We start from the raw sequence: 24,204 nt of genomic DNA, 5'->3' as shown, positions 1-24,204 counted from the left end.
AAATAATTTATTGTAATTAATGTTTAAGTTGTTATGTTTTATGAATCACGGGACTCCCATGTCTATTATTGTTTAATGTGAATCATGAGACTCCCGTGTCTGTTAGCCGCCCTGAGCCCGCCTAGCGGGGAGGGCGGGATATAAAAATAAAATATTATTATTATTATTATTATTATCATGTCACCCCTCAGTTAACGTTTCTCCAAGCTAAAGAGCCCCAAGCGTTTCAACCTTTCTTCATAGAGAAAGTGTTCCAACCTTTGAATCATTCTAGTTGCCCTTCTCTGGACTTTTTCCAAAGCCATAATATCTTTTTTGAGGTGTGCTGACCAGAATTGTACACAGTACTCCAAATGAGGCAGCACCATCGATTTATACAGAGGCATTATGATACTGGCTGATTTGTTTTCAGTTCCCTTCCTAATAATTCCCAGCATGGCGTTGGCCTTTTTTATTGCAGTCGCACACTGTCCTGACGCTCTTAACTACTACACTACACTGGCTTATACAGTTTCGTAGAGGAAGAAGTTGTTTGGGGCTATCAGGCAGAGGCGGCCAATTAGAACCTCCATGTACAGGAGCAACGTGACACGAATTCACCAGAGCCTGGGAACGAAGAGAGGGAAAGTCTGTTGACTTCCACGGCCTGCACCTGCTGAAAGGAACACCTGCGCAGCAACCACCCTGGCAGAGTGGGAGAGGAAGGAAAACAAAAAGCCGCTTCTCCGCCACCACTGCCAAGCCACACCTTCTGTTCTTGAAAGGGAACTCGAGTTTCCTCCTGGGGCAGACGAGGTGGTCATGGCGACGTGCAGCTACTGACAGTTCCGACTGGATTCTGAACCACCGCCAGATGCCGCAGGAAAAAGACGCACGCAAAAACACCTCCGCGAGAGGAGCTCTTTCCAAAACTGAAAGTTTTATTTAGAAAAGAGAAAAATGCACTCGAACGCAAAGCGGGTTACGATCCAGGGCTGAATCCCCAACTGTTACTGCGCACCTTCTCCAGTGAAATAACCAGAGAAGCCTTAAAGGTTGGCAAAACAGTAATAAATGCCCTTTTCAGTGACCCAGCGGGTTTAAATCCTGTTCACAGACAGCACCCAAAGGAACCGACTTTAGGCTACTGCATCGAGAAGAGCTGGTTTTATACCCCGCCCTTCCCAACCTGAAGGTGTCTCAGAGTGGTTAACAGTCTGCTTTCCCTTCTTCTCCCCACCACAAACACCTCAATGTTCCCTTCTAAGCTGTGTGGAGTGATGTGAGCAAAAATTCTACTTTGTGAGCTACCGGCATTGAAGTTGTGAGCTACTGCATAAATTAGTTTGTTCCAGAGCCATTTTTTCCTGAGCGGAGGCAAAAATGTGTAAACTGGAGACTAAAAAATTGTGAGCTAGCTCACACTATCTCAGCTTAGCGGGAACAACACTGGTGAGCAGTGTTCCCTCTAAGCTGAGTCAGTGAGAGCTGGCTCAGCTTTTTTAGCCTCCCGCTCACACATTTTTTTTCTCAGCTCAGGAAAAAAGGGCCCCAGAACAAACTCATTGATGCAAAAGCTTACAACTTCAATGCCGGTAGCTCACAAAGTAGAATTTTTGCTCAGAAGGCTCCACAGCTTAGAGGGAGTACTCCCAGTGGGGTAGGCGGGGCTGAGAGAGCTCTGACTGAGAACGGCTCTTGAGCGGGGGGAAGGGGGAGAGAATCAACTGTCATCTTTTACTTTATTTACATCTAAGCCTTTTTCTCCTCCCCCGTTTTATATTCACAACAATCCTGTGAACGAGGCTCTTTTTTTGTAGCAGGAACTCCTTTGCATATTAGGCCACACACCCCCTTAGGTAGCCAATCCTCCAAGAGCTGACAGGGCTCTTACTACAGGGCCTACTGTAAGCTCCAGGAGGATTGGCTACATCAGGGGGTGTGGCAAAGGAGTCGCTGCTACAAAAAAAGCCCAGCCTGTGAGACAGCGCAGGCAGAAGTATCTCCTGTATCGCACGCCCTTCACAATCAGCCTCCATCCCCACCCCTCACTGATGCTATTAAATTGACCCCTGAATGCTATAAGCTGGGGGTGTCAAACATGCCGCCCGAGGGCCGAATCAGGGCTCCTCTCAGGCCCCCGAGCAACTGGCTGTCAATCTGCTTCCTTCTCCCTCTCTCTTGCTTCCTTCTGCATCACAGCTGGCTTTGCAAGGCTTGCTCAATTGCACAGGAGCTACAGAGCAAAGCCTCTTTTTTTTCCATTGGCTGAGGCTCCTCCTCTGGGGATGAAGGGGGAGAGGGAGAGCTTGCTTTGCCAGGCTCTCTCAATCGGACAGCAGAGCTACTGAGCCAAGCCTCTCTTCCTTCTATTGGCTGAGGCTCCTCCTCCACCTGGCCCCCTGGGGAAGGAAGGAACGAGCCAGAGCTTCCTTTGTCCAGTTCCCTGGATTGCATGGGAGAGATACACACAAAAAGCACCTTTAAGACCAATGAGTGCTACTGTTTTAAGCACGTTTTATTTTAAGTTTTTTTTAAAAAAAAAACCTTTTAATTGTGCTCTTTATAAAGTTTATATCTCTGCCACCTGGTATTACATTTTATGACACACGCGGCCCGACCCAACAAGGTCTCGTTTATGTCAGATCCGGCCCTCATAACAAATGAGTTTGACACCCCTGCATTAGGGCATTTATTTTCCCTTCACCCTTTTCCCTGTTTAATGCACCTCGTTTGTTTATATTGCACTGAACTGAACATCGACGTCTGAATGGGGGCGGCTCAGCGGTGCTGTTACTATTAGATCTGTCAGCCGCATTCGATACAGTTGACCATCAGCTACTGTCTAGCCGCCTTGCCGACGTGGGGATTTAGGGGTCTGCCTTGCAGTGGTTGGCCTCTTTAATCCAAGGTCGGGGACAAAGGGTGATGATAGGGGAGGAATCATCCCAAAGGCACCCACTTATATGTGGTGTGCCACAGGGTGCGGTTCTGTCCCCGATGTTATTTAACATCTACATGCGCCCCCTTGGCCAGATTGTCAGGAGGTACGGGCTGGGTTGTCACTAATATGCAGGCGACACCCAGCTCTATCTACTGATGGGTGGCCAGTCTGACTGTACCCCGCAAAATCTAGACCTGGCTCTTCAAGACGTAGGGACGGTGGCTCAGTGGTAGAGCATCTGCTTGGGAAGCAGAAGGTCCCAGGTTCAATCCCCGGCATCTCCAAAAAAGGGTCCAGGCAAATAGGTGTGAAAAACCTCAGCTGGAGACCCTGGAGAGCCGCTGCCAGTCTGAGAAGACAATACTGACTTTGATGGACCAAGGGTCCGATTCAGTAGAAGGCAGCTTCATATGTTCATAGCATCTTGGCTCAGGCTGAGTTGGTTGAAGCTGAATCCAACAAAGACGGAGGTTCTCCGTCTGAGTCGGGGTGGTCCGGGAAGGGAGATCCCTTTACCGGCTCTTGGCGGGGTGTCATTAATACTGACCCCTAAGGTCAAGAGCTTGGGAATATTCCTGGAATCCTCTCTCACAATGGAGGCCCAGGTAGCAGCCACTACCAGATCCGCCTTTTTCCATCTTCGGCGGGTACGGCAGTTGGCCCCCTTCCTGGAGCATCCCGACTTAGCAATGGTGATCCACGCTATGGTCACCTCGAGAATAGATCACTGTAATGCTCTCTACATGGGGCTTCCTTTGACTTTGACTCAGAAACTACAGCTAGTGCAGAACGCTGCGGCACGGCTGTTAATGGGGCTCCCTCATTGGGAGCACATTCAGCCAGTGCTGAAAGAGCTGCACTGGCTACCTATTGTGCTCCGAGTCCATTTCGAGGTGTTGGTATTGACCTTTAAAGCCCTTTATGGTCGGGGGCCTGCCTATCTATGGGACCACCTTTCTCCACATGCTCCCCCAGCGAGCACTGCGTTCAGGGACACAAAATCTACTGTCCATCCCTGGACCAAAAGAGGCCAGGTTATGCTCCACAAGGGCTAGGGCCTTCTCGGTGGCAGCATCAGGAATGTGGAATGCCCTCCCGGAGGCTATAAGGACCCTGCGGGATCTTTCTGCCTTCTGCAGGGCCTGTAAGACAGAACTGTTCTGACAGGCATTTAACACCTGACCCGGGAGGAGACTGCCACCCCATATCTCTAAAGGGCTGATACCATAGACCTTTATTGGCATTGATGTAAGGGTACAGTATACTTTAAAAACCAACAATAACACTGTGGGATATAATAAAACCTTAAAAAAAAAAACCCAGCAAAAGTTAAATGACATAAAATAGCTGTGGGCTATGCATGAGTAAAAGCCTCTCTGATTTGGATCGCAACCTGTAAAAAGCAAGCAACGTGAGTAGTAACAAAATTGTGTTTCCCGTGGAGTAAAAAGCGAACCTTGGCATTGACAGAGAGGCCTTGATGGTCAAAGAGCAGAGCATCTAGGTATCTTGCTCGTGGACTGCTATAGAAAGGGCAGTCCAGAAGAACATGAGAGACCGTTTCGATGACTCCTTGGCTACAAGAGCATCGTCTAAGATTGCGGGGGATTCTGTGGTATCTTCCGGAGAGGATGGCCGATGGTAGTGCATTAAATCTGGCCAGCATGAATGCTCTTCTTTGGTGAGGATCAGTTAAAAAGAGGAAATAGGGAGCTAAAAACCCAGGAGTCTGGGATAAACCCAGATACCGTAGCTTGGGGAGCAAGTTTTCCGAGCTGCCTCAGTTAAAGGGCTATGATTACTATGATTACTATCTGATCACCACCAGGAAAAGAATCCGCCTATATTAAAGACAGCACCTTAGAATGTTTTTTAGAACGTTGTAATTGTATTTTATTGGCTTTTAAATTGTAAATGTAAATATCGCAGGGGTGGCCAACGGTAGCTCTCCAGATGTTTTCTGCCTACAACTCCCATCAGCCCCAGCCATTGGCCATGCTGGCTGGGGCTCATGGGAGTTGTAGGCAAAAAAAACATCTGGAGAGCTACCGTTGGCCACCCCTGAAATATCGGAATTGACTGTTAGCCGCACTAGGTCCACTAGCAGAGAGGGCAGGATAGAAATTTAAGGTAAACAAATAAATAAATAAAATAAATGAACTTATTTTTTTAAAATAAACTTTCCCCCCCGTTTTTCACTCTGCCTGGTCCTCACGCCTATTCTTTGGCCTAAAGGAGGCCTGAAGGGCTTGGGAGGGGACTCAAAAGGGACCCTTAATCCAGAGAGGTGGCAGTGACTGATAATACCCCTCTGAGTCGTGGCATGGGCTCTATAGCATTCCACCTGAGGTTCTCCATCTTCAGGTGGTAGCTAGAAATCTCCCGCTATCACAGCTAACAGAGATCCAGAAATCTCCCGCTATCACAGCCAACAGAGATCCATTTACCTGGAGCAAATGGCTACTTTGGAAGATTGGAACCTCTAGTATTATATCCCATTGAAGTCCCTTCCCCTCCCCAAACCCCAGTCTTCTCAGACTCTACCCCCCCCCCCCCGAAAAAAAAATCTCCAGGTGTTTTCAAACTTGGAGCTGGTGACCCTTATCTGAAACCTAAGTGTCTTTGCCGTGCACGTCATTGGATTCTCTCAACCGGAGCCTCCAGGACACCGCGTTGCCAATTAATTCTGTACCAAGCAAGGAGGTCTGAAATATTCATGCTGCAGCCGGCCTGCAGAAACTCCAGCGTCAGGAAACGAGGGATTTGATGTCCCCGCGGTAACACAGCCTTCTCCCTTGGCGCTACCTGCTTTCTCCAGCCCACCCCCCCCCCATCCCCACTCGCCAGGTGAATCCAAAAGAGGCAGACGAGAACCACGTTTTCAAGACGGCGTTTAATTACAACATAGAAGCATGGACAGACGGCCCATCAGGGACAAGGGGTAGGTGGGTGGGGGGAAAAGAAAGTACGAAAATAACTCTGTGCCCCTTTTAAAAGGCTGGGGTATTTACAGGCAATGGGGAAGCCAGAGAGACGAGAACTGCCGTGCCCGATAAGGCACCGCATGGAGGAGTGCACGAGGGAGGACGAAAGTGAAGGAGGGATTCCTCCTCGCTATGACAGAGTCAGCCCCCCCCCACCAAAAATGGCAGACAATTCAGGGGACATTTTATACCTTTGTTATTTAACTTCATTTACAGACATACACACAGACACACGCACTGCCTTTCTCCCTGACGGGGGACCAAAGCGGTTTAACGTCCCTCTCCTCTGCTCAGTTTGATCTGGACAAAAACTTGCCAGGAAGGCTTGGTGAGAAGCGGGGCTCCGGAGGTCACCGACACCAGCTCAGACCGGAGGGGCACACCGAATCGGGGACGAACGGGGAGAAGCGAACTTTGGGAAAGCTTTTTTTCCGAAACAAAAAAAATGACAATCGGGGGAGGGAGGGGGGGACAGTGTGAGCGAGGGACTGTCCCCCCCTTGCCCCCAGCCCCCAAATCTGGCCTAGCTCTTCAAAAGAGGCAGTTATGATACAAAGGACAGGTGGGCTTTGTTCACGCAGCCACACGAGCAGGGATGGACGGGCAGCATTTCAACAGGGGTCTAGTCAGTTTCCCCCCAGCACCAGGCAGGGGGGGCTTCAGCACCTGTCCCCCCACCCGCCCACCCCCGATTAAGAGCACCAAAACTGGAAGGACTTCCTAAGGAAAACCTCACCACCCTGACGTGGGCCGCTCCCACGGCCGGATGCAGGGCCCACGGAAAGATTTCACTCCCATTTGGATCTGCCCCCAAGGCCATTTCAATTTTTTTTTTTTAAACACAACCAGCTTCGTGTCTCCTCTAACGTTAAAACCAAACAAAAAATTAAAATCCAGTTAAGGCAGCAGCAGGAGCACACAGAAGAGACCCTCCAGGAAACAAGAGTCCCTGGCTCTTTTCCTTTCTTTTTTAACCTTCCAGCGACCCCGACTTCGCAGGTCTCCCCCCACCCCCGCCAGCTCAAAAGGGAGTCTCTTATAGCTGCCTCGCCTTACGAGAAGGAAGGCCTTCCACATCAAAAATGGAGTCCAGCCACAGAAGGGCTCATAAATTAAAAAAAAAAAAAAAAACGGGGTCGGGGGAAGAGAAAAGTCTAAGAATTTCTTTGGAAGGACCAAAGTTCTCTCTTTCTCCCCGCGGAGGCGGCTTGCGGTGGTCGAAGTTCACACGTAGACGGCAGTCTTGGATATGATGGAGCCATCGTGCTGGGACTCCATGTCGTCGTACTCATAACCATGGGGTGAGGAGCCCAGCCGCAACATCGGCCCCAGCTGGTCGAAGTGCTCCTCTTCGTCGTCTAGGCGGTGAGAGGGATAGCCGTAGGGCAAGCGGCGGTCCTTGTGCATCTCCTCTTCCTCTTCTTCCTCCTCCTCCTCTTCCTCCTCCCTCCCCCGTCCCGGAGCAGCTTTGAGAGGCCGGTCAAGCTCGGCAAAGCTGCGGACTGGAGGGGGTGCAGTCCCGTTGCCAAAGACTCGAGTCTTGGGGTCATAGGAGCCCTTGGTAGCCCGGAGGCGACGCCGGCGCAGCACGAAGATGACCACCAGAGCCCCCAGGAGAGTCAGGGCCAGGATTCCCCCTACGACGGCCCCCGCCACAGCTCCGGCGCTGCCGCTCTGCCTCTCCGCCGGCTGGTCTGAGTAAAGAAAGCAAGACGAGGAAGGTCACTCAGAGGAAAGGGCATCGATAAGCAGTGCCAGCGCTGGGAAAGGGGCAGAGCGGCAGGCGGAGCCGTGAAAAGGGCACATGGCAGGGGAGAAGGGGTGGCAGAGACCCATCACCAGCCAGGCAGAGCCCAACGCATTCCCGAGCCTCTTTGATGCGGGCCTGCCCAAAACGTGGTGCGGCCCGGACTGCTCCACAATGCACCCTTCTGCCGGGACATCCGATCCCACGCATGCATCCAATGCAAAAGGCCAATCGGATTTCATGACCCGCTTTGATCTCCTGTCTCAGAAGGCGCTTTGCCTTCTACGCTTCCCCTTCCCCTGCAATGACGTGAAGGCGCACGGAGCCATTTGCAAGACTACAGGGGGAAACGGTGGCTGAGAATCCTCCCGCCAGAAAACACACCACGTGCACTCAAAATGAATATCTGACACAGGGTTGCTGCTGGTGGCGCATTCCAAAATTTAGCGCCCCTTTTTACAGTCCAACAACAGACGTGATGATGATGATATTGGATTTATATCCCACACTCCACAACGAATCTCAGAGTCTCAGAGCGGCTCGCAATCTCCTTTATCTTCCCTCCCCTACAACAGACACTCTGTGAGCTGGGTGGGGCTGAGAGAGCTCTCACAGAGAAGCTGCCCTTTCAAGGACAACTCCTGCGAGAGCTATGGCTGACCCAAGGCCATTCCAGCAGCTGCAAGTGGAGGAGTGGGGAATCAAACCCAGTTCTCTCACAGCAGCTGCCCTTTCAAGGACAACTCCTGTGAGAGCTATGGCTGACCCAAGGCCATTCCAGCAGGTGCAAGTGGAGGAGTGGGGAATCAAACCCGGTTCTCTCAGAAAAGAGTCTGCACACTTCACCACCACACCAAACTGGCTCTCGATGGCACGAGGGCTTTCCAGTTCCCATGCATTTTAACTGCAGCTTCTTCATGCCTTGTGTTTGGGGGTGGGGCAGGAGGGGGGGAGACACCGTATTTCAGAAAGCACTGTCCTATCCAGACTCCTGCTTCCCAACATCCGGAAGCACTCCTTCACACATAATTTTTTTTATCGTAGCTGCCACCGCCGTTCTCACCTCGTACAAAGACGGTCTGTTCGGCTGAGACTCTCCCGACCTTGTTGATGACGTGACAGGTAAAAGTGGTGTTCACGGAGGCGTCCACGTTTCGTACCACGAGCTTGTCCCCCTGGATGGCCACGGTCCTTGGAAGGGGACCGCTAGACCTGGTGGAGTGAGAAAAACACAAAAGTTTACGCCAACAAACAGAGTCTCGAGGTCTCCCACCTGTCTTGTGAAAAGTCTGTTTGATGTAGTGTCACACCCAGGGACATGGCCAGGATTAGAAAATTAGGGGGGGGGGGCTCAATTTTTTGGGAGGCCCCCCCAGTGGAAGGGGGGAGAAGGCAGCAGCAGTGGCCTTGGGCCTCAAGCAGCCTCTCTCCCCTCTTAAATGCCTCAATTGACTTAAATTCATTTTGCTAGATTTGCTATGCCAAACTAAGCTGCTCACTTCTACCAACCTCAATGGCGGCAAACTTTTTCATTTATCTTCTGCTTTTCTCCTCAGCGGAGATCCAAAGCAGGTTAACAACATCACTCTCCTCCTGTTTTATCGTACCCACCACCCTGTGAGGTAGGTAGGTCAGGCCAGGAAAGATTGACCCAAATTCACCTGGCAAGCTAGTGTGGCTAATCGGAGATTCAAACCCAGGTCTCCCAGGTTTACAGTCCAATGCTCTAACCACATTAGCTTTCATGCATTAAAGCTATCATTTGCACAGTTATTAACTCTCATCATCACTTGAGGTAGGAAAAAAGCTTAAGAACGCTCCGTATGAAAATTAAATTGAGAAGGCCCAGACAGAGCTATCATTCTGTGCTTATCTGAAAGGTGCTTGCATACGAAAGCTTATATCTTGACTAAAACTTTGTGGGTCTTAAAGGTGCCACTGAATTAAAACTTTGTGCCTTCTGCACTGCATTTGCCTTTATTTATTTCTTTTCACCAAAGGGACTCAAAGCTGCTTATAATAGGGATCCCCCACCTTTTAGAGCCTGTAGGCACCTTTGGAATTTTGATACAGCATGGCAGGCACAGCCACAAAATGGCTGCCGCAGGAGGCGGAGCCGGTAACAAAATGGCTGCCATAGTGCTGTGGTGATAGCCACTGCCAAAGCCAACGCTTTTAACAATGTGCATGCCAATCTAGTGAAGAGTTACTTTATTTCCTGTACATTTAGAATTCCAGAAAAATCATATCCGGGGAGAAGCTCTCCCTGTGCACATTCTTCCTCATAACCCGGGAGAAACAGCACACAGAATTCCATCACCCCAACACCATTTCTGTGAGAGGGCTGAACGGACAATATACGTTCCTCATTGGCCACCCCTAGAGAAATGGCTTTGGTGGATTCGTCTAAAGCCACGTGTGTTTTTAAGCAGAAAGAAACGGGGTTGAGACTCACATGGTCCAGCTGATGTTGGTGGGTGGCGGGTTCCCCGTGGCGCTGCAGGTCAGCACGGCCTCCTCGCGGCTCAGATACCAGTTGTCGTCGTAGCCGAGAATGGCGACTTCGGGGGGATCTGTGAGGAAAGCCGAGAGAAGTGCTCGGTGGTCGGCCAGGGGGAGTCACCAGCAGTCATGCCTGTCATTCCCCCCATCTGTCTCCTTGCAAAGCCCTACTTGCAGCCAGATCATATTTTTACACCTCTGAGTAGTCCCTTGTTGTGGTATACAATGACCAAAGGCAGAGGGACGGGTGGTCTCCCATCCGAGGACTAATCAGTGCCAACTGGGTTTAAGCTTCAGAGATCTGACGATATTGGGCTATCCTGGGCCACCCGGTACAGGGAACGAATACCCTTTCCTAAATTTTGAAGCCCACACTCCAGAAAAAAAATCTGGAATTTTGTCATTATGAAAAGAAAGACTGTTTCTTTTGCGGGTAATTAAACTGAAGATATTCTTCCTTTTTTTTGCTTTTTATGAAGTGACGGATTCCCAGTGATTTATTTCTGCTGTTTAATGTAGATAGATAAACAAAATATTTTAAAAGGACTACTCTTTCTCCACCTAGGTCATTCCTGAACGTTAACATTAGGTTGTCAGCTTTTCAACAGAACAGACAAATCGTCTTCAGCAAATCAAGTCCACCAGTTAGAAGACACTCCCCCGACACAACGTTTCCTTCTTCCCCTTTCGCCCAATTATTCCCCATCCTCAAAGTCACTCACATAATATAGACAGCGTGACCGGGATTGAGACCGGCTGTGCCAGGGTCTTTTGCTCGATGTGGCAGAAGATTCGCTGGTTGTTGACCTCCTTGGTGGGCACCATCACGTAGCGGCTGGTGACGGTCACGGTGCCGTTGGCGTTGGTCACCTCAGAAGTGGTGAAGTTGCCGTTCAGCCCCGACTGCCACGTGACCTGAGCGGCTGGCTTCCCATTGGCTGAAATACAGGCAGCCACGGCCACCTCTGCGTTCCCAGCTTTCACTTCCAGGGCTTCTGCATAGTTTTTGGGCTTGGCTAGACAGAGGGAGAAAAAGGGGGAAGTCAGTGGCAGACTGATTATGCTGCAGAAAATGGGCTTTTTTATGGCTGAAGACAGTGATGGTCACAGCCTTTTAGCACTCCCGTCCCCTACCCCACCCCTCCCAATCCATGCAGCAACGGTGCTACTGGAATTCTCTAGCACCAACTCTTAGGAAATTAGTGTGTTTTTATTGTTTAAACCAGGGCCTTTTTTGTAGCAGGAACTCCTTTGCATATTAGACCACACAGCCCTGATGTATCCAATCCTCCTGGAGCTTTCAGTAGGCGCTGTACTAAGAGTCCTGTAAGCTCTTGAAGGATTGGCTACAGGGCTCTTTTTCTAGCAGGAACTCCTCTGCATATTAGGCCATGCCCCCCCTCCCCCTGGCCTAACATGCAAAGGAATTCCTGTCGCAAAAAAAAAAGCCCTGATTGAAGTCATTTTAAAAATTATATTTGTCATGAATTTACTATGTTGTATACTGCCCTGTGCCCTGCCCAGGCAGGGGGAAGGCAATCTAATGAAACAAATGAAAAAACAAACACCCATCTTGAAGAAATGAGCAGTGACTCCCAAAAGCTCCTCCCCTGCCACAAATGTGGTTCGTCTTTAAGGTGCTACAGGACTCTCTTGAACATAAGAACATAACAGAAGCCATGTTGGATCAGGCCAATGGCCCATCCAGTCCAACACTCTGTGACACATAAGAACATAAGAGAAGCCATGTTGGATTAGGCCAATGGCCCATCCAGTCCAACACTCTGTGTCACATAAGAACATAAGAGAAGCCATGTTGGATCAGGCCAGTGGCCCATCCAGTCCAACACTCTGTGTCACATAAGAACATAAGAGAAGCCATGTTGGATCAGGCCAATGGCCCATCCAGTCCAACACTCTGTGTCACACATAAGAACATAAGAGAAGCCATGTTGGATCAGGCCAATGGCCCATGCAGTCAACACTCTGTGTCACATAAGAACATAAGAGAAGCCATGTTGGATCAGGCCAATGGCCCATCCAGTCCAACACTCTGTGTCACATAAGAACATAAGAGAAGCCATGTTGGATCAGGCCAATGGCCCATCCAGTCCAACACTCTGTGTCACACATAAGAACATAAGAGAAGCCATGTTGGATCAGGCCAATGGCCCATGCAGTCAACACTCTGTGTCACATAAGAACATAAGAGAAGCCATGTTGGATCAGGCCAATGGCCCATCCAGTCCAACACTCTGTGTCACATAAGAACATAAGAGAAGCCATGTTGGATCAGGCCAATGGCTCATCCAGTCCAACACTCTGTGTCACATAAGAACATAAGAGAAGCCATGTTGGATCAGGCCAATGGCCCATCCAGTCCAGCACTCTGTGTCACATAAGAACATAAGAGAAGCCATGCTGGATCAGGCCAATGGCCCATCCAGTCCAACACACTGGGTCACATAAGAACATAAGAGAAGCCATGTTGGATCAGGCCAATAGCCCATCCAGTCCAATACTCTGTGTCACACAGTGGCCAATATGTGTGTGTGTGTGTGTATTCACACACACACACATATACTGTGGCTAAAAGCCACAGAGGGACCTCTGCTCCAGATGTTTATCCAATCCCCTCCTGAAGGTGTCTATGCTTGTAGCCGCCGCCACCTCCTTGGCAGTGAATTCCACGTTAATCACCCTTTGGGTGAAGAAGGACTTCCTTTTATCCATTTTAACCTGGCTGCTCAGCAATTTCATTAAATGCCCACGAGTTCTTGTATTGTGAGCTCTTTCCTACCGCTGCAGACAGTCTAACACAGCTACCCAGGGATTTTTTGTCACGGGAGCTCCTTTGCGTATTAGGCCACACAACCCTGATGTAGCCAATCCTCCTGGAGCTTACAAGGCTTTTAGTGCAGGGCCTACTGTAAGCTCCAGGAGGATTGGCTGCATCAGGGGTGTGTGGCCTAATATGCAAAGGAGTTCCCACGACAAAAAAAAAATACTCATCTTGATCTATCTCCAGTTCTCAGTGTTACCTTGACTAGGAGCAGGGGTTGGATTCTAGCAGGAGCTCCTTTGTACATTAGGCCACGCCCCCCGATGTAGCCAATCCTCCAAGAGTTAAAAAAAAAGAGCCCTGTAAGCTCTTGGGAGGATTGGCTACATCAGGTGGGTGTGCCCTAATATGCGAAGGAGCTCCTGCTAGATTTCCACCCCGACTAGGAGAGATTGCAGAGGCCCAGTTTCATCCTGGGAAGGGGTATGTTTGCGAGGTGTGGAGAGCCCTTGGCCTACACACCCTACAGGAACGTCTGGGATACAGGCGCAGTGCGGTGGGTGCAGCGGAAATGCACCCACAAAATGGCAGCAGCGGAAGATGCAACCAGCCTCAAAATGGCTGTCACGGCTCAGCTTCAATCACAGAGCAAAGATCTTCTTTCCTGCCCTTCCTACATGAAGGTTGTTTTTTTTCGGGGGGGGGGGGGGAGTCTGGACTCTCCCTGCTTTCATTGGGGAGGGGGTACATAAAGACAACAAGTGCAAAGAGGTCCTGGAGCACCTTAATAGAGGGGAAGGTTTCAGTTGCCTTTTTGCTGTTCCTTGGAGCTGAACTGCAAAATAGGCCTCTATCTGCTATTCCTACGGGGAGGGGGGTATGTTTGGGGAGTGTCAAGAGCCCTTGACCCGTACACGCTGGCAGGAGGAAATGTTGGGGCCAGCTTGCCAGCTCTCCATCAAAATATGCACCCCGTTCATGTTTACACCACACAGCTCAGGTTTCAAGCTTCAGGTGTTGCATGGGAAAACGAAGAGCTAGGATTTATCTTTAGGTATCTGAAAGATAGCCCGATATTTCCTCTCTTCCCCCACCCCAGCTCCTGGGTTCTACTTCTCCATAGCAACACTCTCCCGTCTTTCAAAGCTAAGAAACGCAGCTGAGATAACTGGCAAAGGACTGCTGCAGCGAAATCGTGAATAATATTGATAGCAGGATAATATGAAGTCAGGTTATCCCATCTTCTTCTCCCTGGCTTGAAACAAATTCAGGTTTCCCAACAGTTTGGACTGAGTGTGTGGGGGGGAGGGTCTTCTGGCAAAAATAAGGTTGCTGATATAAAAGGACGGATTTTAAAATAAGAACATAAAGAAGAGCCCATTGGATCAGACCAGTGTCCATCTAGTCCAGCATCCTGCCTCACACAGTGGCCAACCAGTTCCTCTGGATGTCTAACAACAGGGCATAGAGGCTGAGGCCCTCATGAGAACATCAGAAGAGCCTTGCTGGATCAGACCAGTGGGCCATCTAATTCAGCATCCTGCCTCGCGCAGTGGCCAACCAATTCCTCTGGAGGGCCAAGAACAGGGCAGAGAGGCTAAGGGCTTCATAAGAACATCAGAAGAGCCCTGCTGGATCAGACCAGTGGTCCTTTCAGTCCAACACCCTGTCTCACACAGTGGCCAACCAGTTCCTCTGCAGAGCCAACAACAGGGCACAGAGGCCCTGAGAAGGCCTTCCCCTGAGAAGAACATCAGAAGAGCCCTGCTGGGTCAGACCAGTGAGGGTCCATCAAGTCCAGCATCCTGTCTCACACAGTGGCCAACCAGTTCTTCTGTAAGGCCAACAACAGGGCAGAGAGGCTGAGGCCTTCCCCTCACAAGAACAACAGGGCACAGAGGCCCTGAGAAGGCCTTCCCCTGAGAAGAACATCAGAAGAGCCCTGCTGGATCAGAGCAGTTGTCCATCTAGTCCAACACCCTGTCTCACACAGTGGCCAACCAGTTCCTCTGGAGGTCCAGCAACAGGGCATAGAGGCCAAGGCCTTCCCCTGATGTGGTCTCCAAGGTATGGTATTCAGAGGTTTAGTGTCTCTGAATGTGGAGGTTCCCCTCAGCCGCCATGGCTAGTAGCCAGTGACAGATTTATCCTCCATGAATCTATCTGGTCCCCTTTTTTAAAACTGTTCTTTCCTGTGGCCATCACTAGATCACTAGGCAGCAAATTCCATATTTTCATCACTCTCAAGGTAAAGTAGTATCTCCTTCTATCCGTCCCGAACCACGGCCCATCGCCTTCTCAAGTTCCAGTATTTCAGGAGAGGGAGAAAAAGTTCTCTCTGTCAATTCGCTCTACTCTATGCATAATTTTATAAGCAAGCTCCAAAGATTAAAAAAGACAAAGGCTTCTGGCATACTTTATGCTGGGTTTGCTAGCTGCAGAGAGTGGCAAAGCGAGGTGCCCACGACCAGGGCTCTTTTTCTAGCAGGAGCTCCTCTGCATATTAAGCCACGCCCCCCTGATGTAGCTAATCCTCCAAGAGGGCTCTTAATACAGAGGCTACTGTAAGCTCCAGGATGAGTGGCTACATCAGGCGGGTGTGGCCTAATACGCAGAGGAGCTCCTGCTAGAAAAAGAGCCCTGCCCACGACCAACACCAGAAGCCTGGTTCAGCTGCCCTGATCATATATCTTTTTGAGCATAAAGGCTAGGAATTCTCTGCAAGACGAATTTTGCATTCAGTTCGCTATTCGGCGTTCCCCCTAACTGAGGCAACCACAGACCCCCCTACGACTGGCTTTTACAACGGACTGGTTTCCCTCGCCTTCTGAAATTTCTTTTTACATGCTGTCAGGGGTGGAATTCTAGCAGGAGCTCCTTTGCATATGAGGCCACACACCCCTGATGTAGCCAATCCTCCAAGAGCTTACAAGGCTCTTTTTTGTAAGCTCTTGGAGGATTGGTTACATCAAGAGGGTGTGGCCTAATATGCAAAGGAGTTCCTGCTAGAATTCCACCCCTGCATACTGTACCGTCATTGTGTTCGTAAAGCAATTTATAATTATAAATAAATTCTATATTTAAAAAAGAAAGAAATAGCAAACATGCCACAAGGACCTTCACCGAAGCATCGTTTCAAAACCAATTTTGGGAGGGAATCATTGTTATAATTTGCCAGTCTATTCACGCTCAGGGCTTTTTTGTAGCAGGAACTCATTTGCATATTAGGCCACCCCTCCTCAATGTAGCCCAATCCTGGAGCTTATAGTACCCCCTGTACTAAGAGCCCCATGGCGCAGAGTGGTAAAGCTGCAGTACTGCAGTTCTAAACTCTGCTCATGACCTGAGTTCAATCCCGGCAGAAGCTGGGTTCAGGTAGCCGGCTCGAGGTTGACTCAGCCTTCCATCCTTCCGAGGTCGGTAAAATGAGTCCCCAGCTTGCTGTAGATGACTGGGGAAGGCAATGGCAAACCACCCAGTAAAAAAGGCTGCTGTGAAAACATCGTGATGCGACATCACCCCAGAGTGACTACCTTTACCTTTTTAAGCTCTTGAAGGACTGCCTGCATCAGGGGTGTGTGGTCTAATATGCAAATGAGTTCCTGCTACAACAACAAGCCTTTATTGGCATAAAACAGATTTAGCAGTACAAATAATAATGTAAGTAATATAAAATCCTGGAAAATAGAGTACGCAGGGGAGCTAATGTACATAAAATGAGTAAAATATATGTAATTTCAAGTTTAACAAAATTAAATGAATAAAAGAAATAAGATATGGTCATTCCGGAGCCAGTCTCTGTCGGGTTTCCATGGCCTGTTGAAGAAATTCAGCAATTGATAAAAGAATATTCGGCTATTGATAAAAGACTTCTCATGCTTATTAAAAAATTATATACTTCTAACTTTTGTCAGGTCAAATGCTCTTCATCAGGCAATCTTACATCAAAAATCCCGTTAAACAAAGGGGTTAAACAAGGCTGTGTGTTGGCCCCTTTTCTGTTCAACCTCTTTCTTAACGACCTTGCTCCCTTTTTGTCAGATATCGATCATCATAGTCCTAAACTCGGTGCCAGACATGTTCCCTTACTTTTATACGCGGGCGATACAGTTTTACTATCTTGTTCCAGAATTGGATTAAAACGCTTGCTTGCCCGTTGTATCACTTTCCTTTAACCACGATAAGCTCCTTTTGAACTATGACAAATCTAAAATTGTATTTTCCAAATCTTGGAAGCCAAGATTTTCCAAATCTTGGAAGCCAAGTCAATAGGTGGCAAAGAGATGGAACAAGTAAAATACTATAAATACTTAGGAATTCATTTCCAATATAACACACTTTGGACTAATCACTAAACTGTATAATTAAGTCAGTCAATGTTAGCGTTGCAGCTATTCAGCGCTTCTTTTATAGTAGAGGCAATCAGTTTGTCCCAGCTGCGCTAAAAATCTTTAAGGCTCAAATGATACCACATCTCTTATATGGGGTCCCAGTCTGGATCACAGCCTTGGACAACATCGTTGAAGGTGCCCAATCAAAATTTCTACGGAAAATCCTGGGATTCCCAAAGTGCGTACCATTATGCAGTTCTATGTTTAGAAACAGGGATGAATCTTGTGGAAACACAAGCATGGCTAATGTTATTTAAATATTGGTTACGGCTACATTTCTACTCTGATTTGGAGAGCCTTCTGTATCAACTGCTCTCAGAATCCAATATGTCGAATTGGTTAGTATTTATTGAGAGGAAAATTAAGTCTATGGGCATGGATATAGATTCACTTTTTATGCTATCCCTAAAAGATGATGATGATGATGATCATGATGATGATGATGATGATGATGATATTGGATTTATATCCCGCCCTCCACTACGAAGAGTCTCAGAGCGGCTCACAATCTCCTTTACCTTCCTCCCCCACAACAGACACCCTGTGAGGTGGGTGAGGCTGGAGAGGGCTCTCACAGCAGCTGCCCTTTCAAGGACAACTTCTGCCAGAGCTATGGCTGACCCAAGGCCATGCTAGCAGGTGCAAGTGGAGGAGTGGGGAATCAAACCCAGCTCTCCCAGATAAGAGTCTGCCCTTTCAAGGACAACCTCTGCCAGAGCTATGGCTGAGCCAAGGCCATGCTAGCAGGTGCAAGTGGAGGAGTGGGGAATCAAACCCGGCTCTCCCAGATAAGAGTCTGCCCTTTCAAGGACAACCTCTGCCAGAGCTATGGCTGACCCAAGGCCATTCCAGCAGCTGCAAGTGGAGGAGTGGGGAATCAAACCCGGTTCTCCCAGATAAGAGTCTGCCCTTTCAAGGACAACCTCTGCCAGAGCTATGGCTGACCCAAGGCCATGCCAGCAGGTGCAAGTGGAGGAGTGGGGAATCAAACCCGATTCTCCCAGATAAGAGTCTGCCCTTTCAAGGACAACCTCTGCCAGAGCTATGGCTGACCCAAGGCCATTCCAGCAGCTGCAAGTGGAGGAGGGGGGAATGAAACCCGGTTCTCCCAGTTAAGAGTCTGCCCTTTCAAGGACAACCTCTGCCAGAGCTATGGCTGACCCAAGGCCATTCCAGCAGGTGCAAGTGGAGGAGTGGGGAATCAAACCCGGTTCTCCCAGATAAGAGTCTGCCCTTTCAAGGACAACCTCTGCCAGAGCTATGGCTGACCCCAGGCCATTCCAGCAGCTGCAAGTGGAGGAGTGGGGAATCCAACCCGGTTCTCCCAGATAAGAGTCTGCCCTTTCAAGGACAACCTCTGCCAGAGCTATGGCTGACCCAAGGCCATTCCAGCAGCTGCAAGTGGAGGAGTGGGGAATCAAACCCGGTTCTCCCAGATAAGAGTCTGCCCTTTCAAGGACAACCTCTGCCAGAGCTATGGCTGACCCAAGGCCATTCCAGCAGCTGCAAGTGGAGGAGGGGGGAATCAAACCCGGTTCTCCCAGATAAGAGTCCGCACACTTAACCACTACACCAAACTGGCTGCATTCTTGAGTTCCTGCTACAAAAAAAAAAAGCCCTGACTATGCTTATGCAGTACTGCCACAAAAAGAACTGCACAAGCACTCAATCCACAAATAGCTGGCAAGTGGACCGCTTCGATAGGCGAAGATAGAACAGATACATAATGTGTATGATATAATTATGACGATAATGTCGCTAAGAAGCTGAAATGGTTATCTGGGGAAGTAAATACTCAACTCAGTTTATGTCTGAAAAAGAAATCAAACCAGTCTGTTTTATATATTGCTGGGAAGGCCCTTTCGAGCTACGGAGAAGCAAATGTACAACGGATGCGGGAGTTGGGGGAGACAGCGCTCGCCTGCGGGGAGACCCTTCTCTGGTTAAATTTAAAAACAGAAGCGAGAGCACTTAATCATATATTGCTGGGAAGGCCCTGATGCCCTTTCGAGCTATGGAGAAGTAAATGTACAAAGGATGTGGGAGATATTGCTCACCTGCAGAGAGTCCCTTTCTCTGGTTAAATTTAAAAACAGAAGCAAGAGCCCTTAAGGACAACCGGGGTGTCATCCCTGCACCGGACATTTTGCGCACAAAACATTGTCCAGTCTCAGTAGCTCAAAGCCCTTCCAGGTGGTGGAGGGATCTAAGCATGTATACTCTGCTGGGTAAGAGTTTATTACCATCCTTAAACGTTCCCAGGTTGCCGATATTAGAATGAATTGTCCATAATTAATTCCGGGAATTAGGACACAACGATACCTCGCAGCACTGGGATGAGCGAGCGGGGGAAAGCGTTCTAAGCGGCTTGATACAGGAATGGCCCTGAGGAACCAATTTAAAAATGTACCGATCCCCCTTCTGTCAGAACAGAGTCGGATGCAGACAATCCGCAGCTCCCAAAATACCAGGCAGAACAAGGAAGGAGCTGTAGCCCTCGTTTGAGGAGACGAAGAATGAACAGGCTCAGGTACCTCTGCCCCACAGGAACAGAGGAAAGCGGTGGGCCCAGATTCTGTGCCATTTTGAGAGAGCTGCCAAGCTGAGAAACAAATTTATTCACTTCATTTACGCCCTGCCTTTCCTCCCTCAGAGTCCCGTGGCGCAGAGTGTTAAAGCTGCAGTACCGCGGTCCTAAGCTCTGCTCACGACCTGAGTTCAATCCCCAGTAGAAGCTGGGTTTTCAGGTAGCCGGCTCGAGGTTGATTCAGCCTTCCATCCTCCCGATGTCAGTAAAATGAGTCCCCAGCTTGCTGGGGGGAAAGTGTAGATGACCGGGGAAGGCAATGGCAAACCACCCCGTAAAAAGTCTGCCATGAAAATGTTGTGAAAGCAACGTCACCCAAGAGTCGGAAACGACGGGTGCTTGCACAGGAGACCTTTCCTTTCCTCTTTCCTCCCCCAACCGAGAACCCAAGACAGCTCATGTCATTCTCCTCTCTTCTGTTTTATCTTCACAACAGCCTTATGAGTTCAGTCAGGTGAAGTGTGCGCGACTGACCCGCAGTCAGCCAACAAGCTTGCAAGACAGAGTGGGGATTCAAACCCGGAGCCTCCCAGATCCTAGGCTGACACAGTAACCACTACACCACAACAGCTGTGTGTGTGCGTGAAGATTTCAGAACGGCTTTGGAGAGCCATCAACAGCCTGTCAGGAATGTGGCAGTTATCAGAACTGCAGAAGGATTTCCCAGAAAGACTGTCGCAACCCAACTGACCTTGCAAATATAAGGGGAAAGGGCAGCCCTAGGTGTGTTCAAGGACCCTGTGGGAGATGATGACCAAGGTCTACAGGCCTCACCAACTCCCCCAAGAGAAGAGACTACACACCCTGGAATCTTCTGGAATGTGCACAGGTTTGACAGCGACGTGCGTCCCGAGGGGCAAACAGATTGAAAAACCACGGGATTGATCCGATGGAGTGGAGAGCAAGAGGAGACAATGGTCCACTCATTACTGAACCATGAAGCTCTCTGGTCAGCCTTGGAACAGCAGCAAGCCTACCCTGCAGGATGGGCGTTGGGGGAAGGGAAGGAAGCCAAGAGAACCAACGTGCCCAGCACTGAACTCGATGGCTTTCAGACAGGCAGGGAAGCTGGTAGCTCCCAGTCTTGATAGCAAGATGCAGGGACACCCTATCCAGCAGCTTTGCATTAACTGACTGCTGGAAGAATAACCCGTACGTTTAGGCTGCCAATGTTGGAAGAGCCAGCAGGGTGCAGCGAAAAGGGCAGAGGTCCCCAACATGATGCCCCTGAGGGCTCCATGGCACCCACCAACATTTTTTCTGCGTTTTTGAAATGTGAGTGGGATTCCTGACCAGCTTCTGGAGATCTGACTGGCTGTGAGGATTAAAATAACGTCGTTTTGGCAACAGCTGTCACCACTGTGTTGGTTTTACTCTCTCTCATCCTTATTTCCCAATGTACCGTATGTTTTAAAAATTACCCCTCCTGTCCCCCTGCACGTGGACTTCCTCTCTGTGTGTGGTTGGCTCCACCTCCCTTGGGGGCCATTTTGTGACCCGCCTTCTACGTCAGCCATTTTGTGGTTGCACCCACCATCCCATGTCAGAATTCCAGGGGTGCCCACGGGCTCAAAAAAGTTGGGGGGGATCCCTGGGTTAGGGATCTGACATCCATGAAACCGGGGGGTCTACCATCTGCCCCAAAACTTGCTGGCTGATCTTGCGCCAGGCCCTCTCTTACAGCATAACCTACCACATATTGTGCAGACAAGGAGGGAGAACTACATCCACCACTTCAATCTCCACAGAGGAAAGACATCTTACTGTACAGCTCTTTTTGCAGTCACATCTTTCCTTTTGTAACTAAGCTATGAAGCAACTGAAGGCAGAATGTTAAAAAATATTTCAACAACTTCCTCTCGTAGCTGTATCTTGTAAGATAAAATGAAAATTGTGCTAAATATTAAGCCCTCTGCCAATAATTGAATTCAACATTGTCTGTTTTTGTATTTTTACATATACTTTCCTTGTAATCTCGTTTCTATGTTTTTAAATTAGAAAGGTTTCCCTTTTTTTTTGTCTGTCTCAAGCAGTGGTTTGCTTTTCTTCTGTTTTTTGTTTGTTCGTTTGAAAAATAATTCTTTTTGAAGTAATAAAGCTATCAGTCCACACGGACCTGTATGGCTTGACTAGACACAGAAGCTCTGACCCAAGGGTATATTCCTACAGCAAAAGCCCATGCCCTTACCCAGTATCGTCAGACGGGTGACGCCATCCTCGTTGCCCAGCGGGTACGTGGCAAACTCGCAGGTGTAGATGCCCTCGTCGCTCATGCGCAGGGGGCCCAATGACCAGGGCGGCGTCCTGCAGGGATGGAGCCCGGAAGCGGATGTGCCCGGTGCCTTTCTCCGTCGGGTAGCTGGGCCCGTGGTCAGGGTGGTACACGGCCACGCTCTGCTTCCTCGTGCCCGTCTCCTTCAGCCAGGTGACCTGGCTGACCTTGATGTCCGGGCTGGTGTTGATGAAGTTGCAGGGCAGGGTGACTTCCTGCCCCACATAGCCGGTGACCTCATCTTGAACCTTCACCCTCTGGGCAAGTACAACTGGGAGAAGGAAAGAAAAAGAACATAAGAGAAGCCATATTGGATCAAGCCTATGGCCCATCCAGTTCAACACTGTGTCACACAGTGGCCAAAAAACCTGAGGTGCCATCAGGAGGTCCACTAGTGGGGCCAGGACATTAGTAGCCCTCCCACTGTTGCCCCCTTCCAACCACCAAGAGCATCACTTGCCCCAGACAGAGAGAGAGTTCCATCTATACCCTGTGGTTAACAGCCACTGACAGATCTCTCTGTGGCATTCACACTTTACTTTTTGGTGCACATTTAAGCCCTTGTAGGCATGCTCCAATGCATAAGACCATAAGAGAAGCCATGTTGGAGCAAGCCAATGGCCCATCCAGTTCAACACTGTGTCACACAGTGGCCAAAACCCAGGGGCTCTCAGAAGGCCCACCAGGGGTGGAATTCTAGCAGGAGCTCCTTTGCATAGTAGGCCCCACCTTCCTGATGTAGCCAATCCTCCGAGAGCTTACAAGGCTCTTTTTTGTAAGCTCTCGGAGGATTGGCTACATCAGGAGGTGTGTGGCCTAATACGCAAAGGAGCTCCTTGATAGAATTCCACCCCTGTGGGAGATCAACTGTAGTACCCGGAGATCTCCAGGCCCCATCTGGAGTTTGGCAACCCTACAATCCACGCAGTCATCACTGTGAGCCTCCTAGTCTTCAAGCAGAGCCTCGGACCTCAACAGAAGGCGCTCCAGTTCTGCCTCGGTTGATCAAGACCCCGATCACATCCAGCGTTGGCTGACCTCCCCGTCTCCTTCTCCGTCTTCCCCGAGAGAATTCTCGCAAGCCCCCTTTGCCAGCTTCCACAAAAGCACACCCTGTTCTCCAGCCTCAAGTTGCGGGGAGGGGGGGCAGGCAAGGGACTGCTCAGTCAGCTCCAGATCCCTTTAAAGAGATTCTCGGAGCTTTTACAAGTCAGACTTGGGATTATTCTCTTTCTCTTTCTTTCTTTCTTTTTCTTTCTTTCTTCTTTCTTTCTTTCTTTCTTTCTTTCTTTCTTTCTTTCTTTCTTTCTTTCTTTCTTTCTTTCTTTCTTTCTTTCTTTCTTTCTTTCTTTCTTTCTTTCTTTCTTTCTTTCTTTCTTTCTTTCTTTCTTTCTTTCTTTCTCTCTCTCTTTCTTTCTTTCTCTTTTTCTCTCTTTCTTTCTTTCTTTCTCTCTTTCTTTCTCTTTCTTTCTCTCTTTCTCTCTTTCTTTCTTTCTCTCTTTCTTTCTTTCTTTCTCTCTTTCTTTCTCTCTTTCTTTCTCTCTTTCTTTCTCTCTTTCTTTCTCTCTTTCTCTCTTTCTTTCTCTCTCTCTTTCTCTCTTTCTTTCTTTCTTTCTTTCTCTTTCTTTCTTTCTCTCTTTCTTCTTTCTTTCTCTTCTCTCTTTCTTTCTCTCTTTCTTCTCTCTTTCTTTCTTTCTTTCTTTCTCTCTCTTTCTCTCTCTTCCTCTCTCTCTCTCTTTCTTTCCCTCTCTCCTTTTTCTTGTTCTAGGGGTGGCATGATAGGATTACAGAGGGGGAAAAACTGAAGGGATCAAGGTACAGCAAACAGACAAAAGGGGAGGGGTAAGGCTGGTCTGATCTTCACAGATCTCAGAAGCTAAACAGGGTCGGGCCCTGGTTAGCTTTTGCGATTGGAGAAGATCAGACTGTCCTTAAATGCTAAGTCGTCCCCCCCCCCCTTTGTCTATTCCTTGGGGGTCTCCCATCCAAGGACTAACCAGGGTTGGCCCTGAATAG

General features: G+C 49.1%; 1 protein-coding gene across 1 annotated transcript in view; it reads right to left on the bottom strand.

Moving 5' to 3' along the window:
* The window catches only part of NECTIN2 (nectin cell adhesion molecule 2), a 158,315-nt gene that overhangs the window by 49,712 nt on the left and 84,399 nt on the right, over positions 1-24,204 (bottom strand). The window contains 5 exon segments of the mRNA XM_060258236.1: positions 8,718-8,866; positions 10,110-10,227; positions 10,879-11,172; positions 22,105-22,201; positions 22,203-22,459. Of these exon segments, the coding sequence (XP_060114219.1) occupies positions 8,718-8,866; positions 10,110-10,227; positions 10,879-11,172; positions 22,105-22,201; positions 22,203-22,459 (915 nt within the window).

The sequence above is a fragment of the Heteronotia binoei genome, chromosome 17 (assembly GCF_032191835.1).
Source record: "Heteronotia binoei isolate CCM8104 ecotype False Entrance Well chromosome 17, APGP_CSIRO_Hbin_v1, whole genome shotgun sequence".
Classification (NCBI taxonomy): domain Eukaryota; kingdom Metazoa; phylum Chordata; class Lepidosauria; order Squamata; family Gekkonidae; genus Heteronotia; species Heteronotia binoei.
Note: the sequence above shows the minus strand (reverse complement) of the source record. Positions and strands in the feature narration are given on the sequence as shown.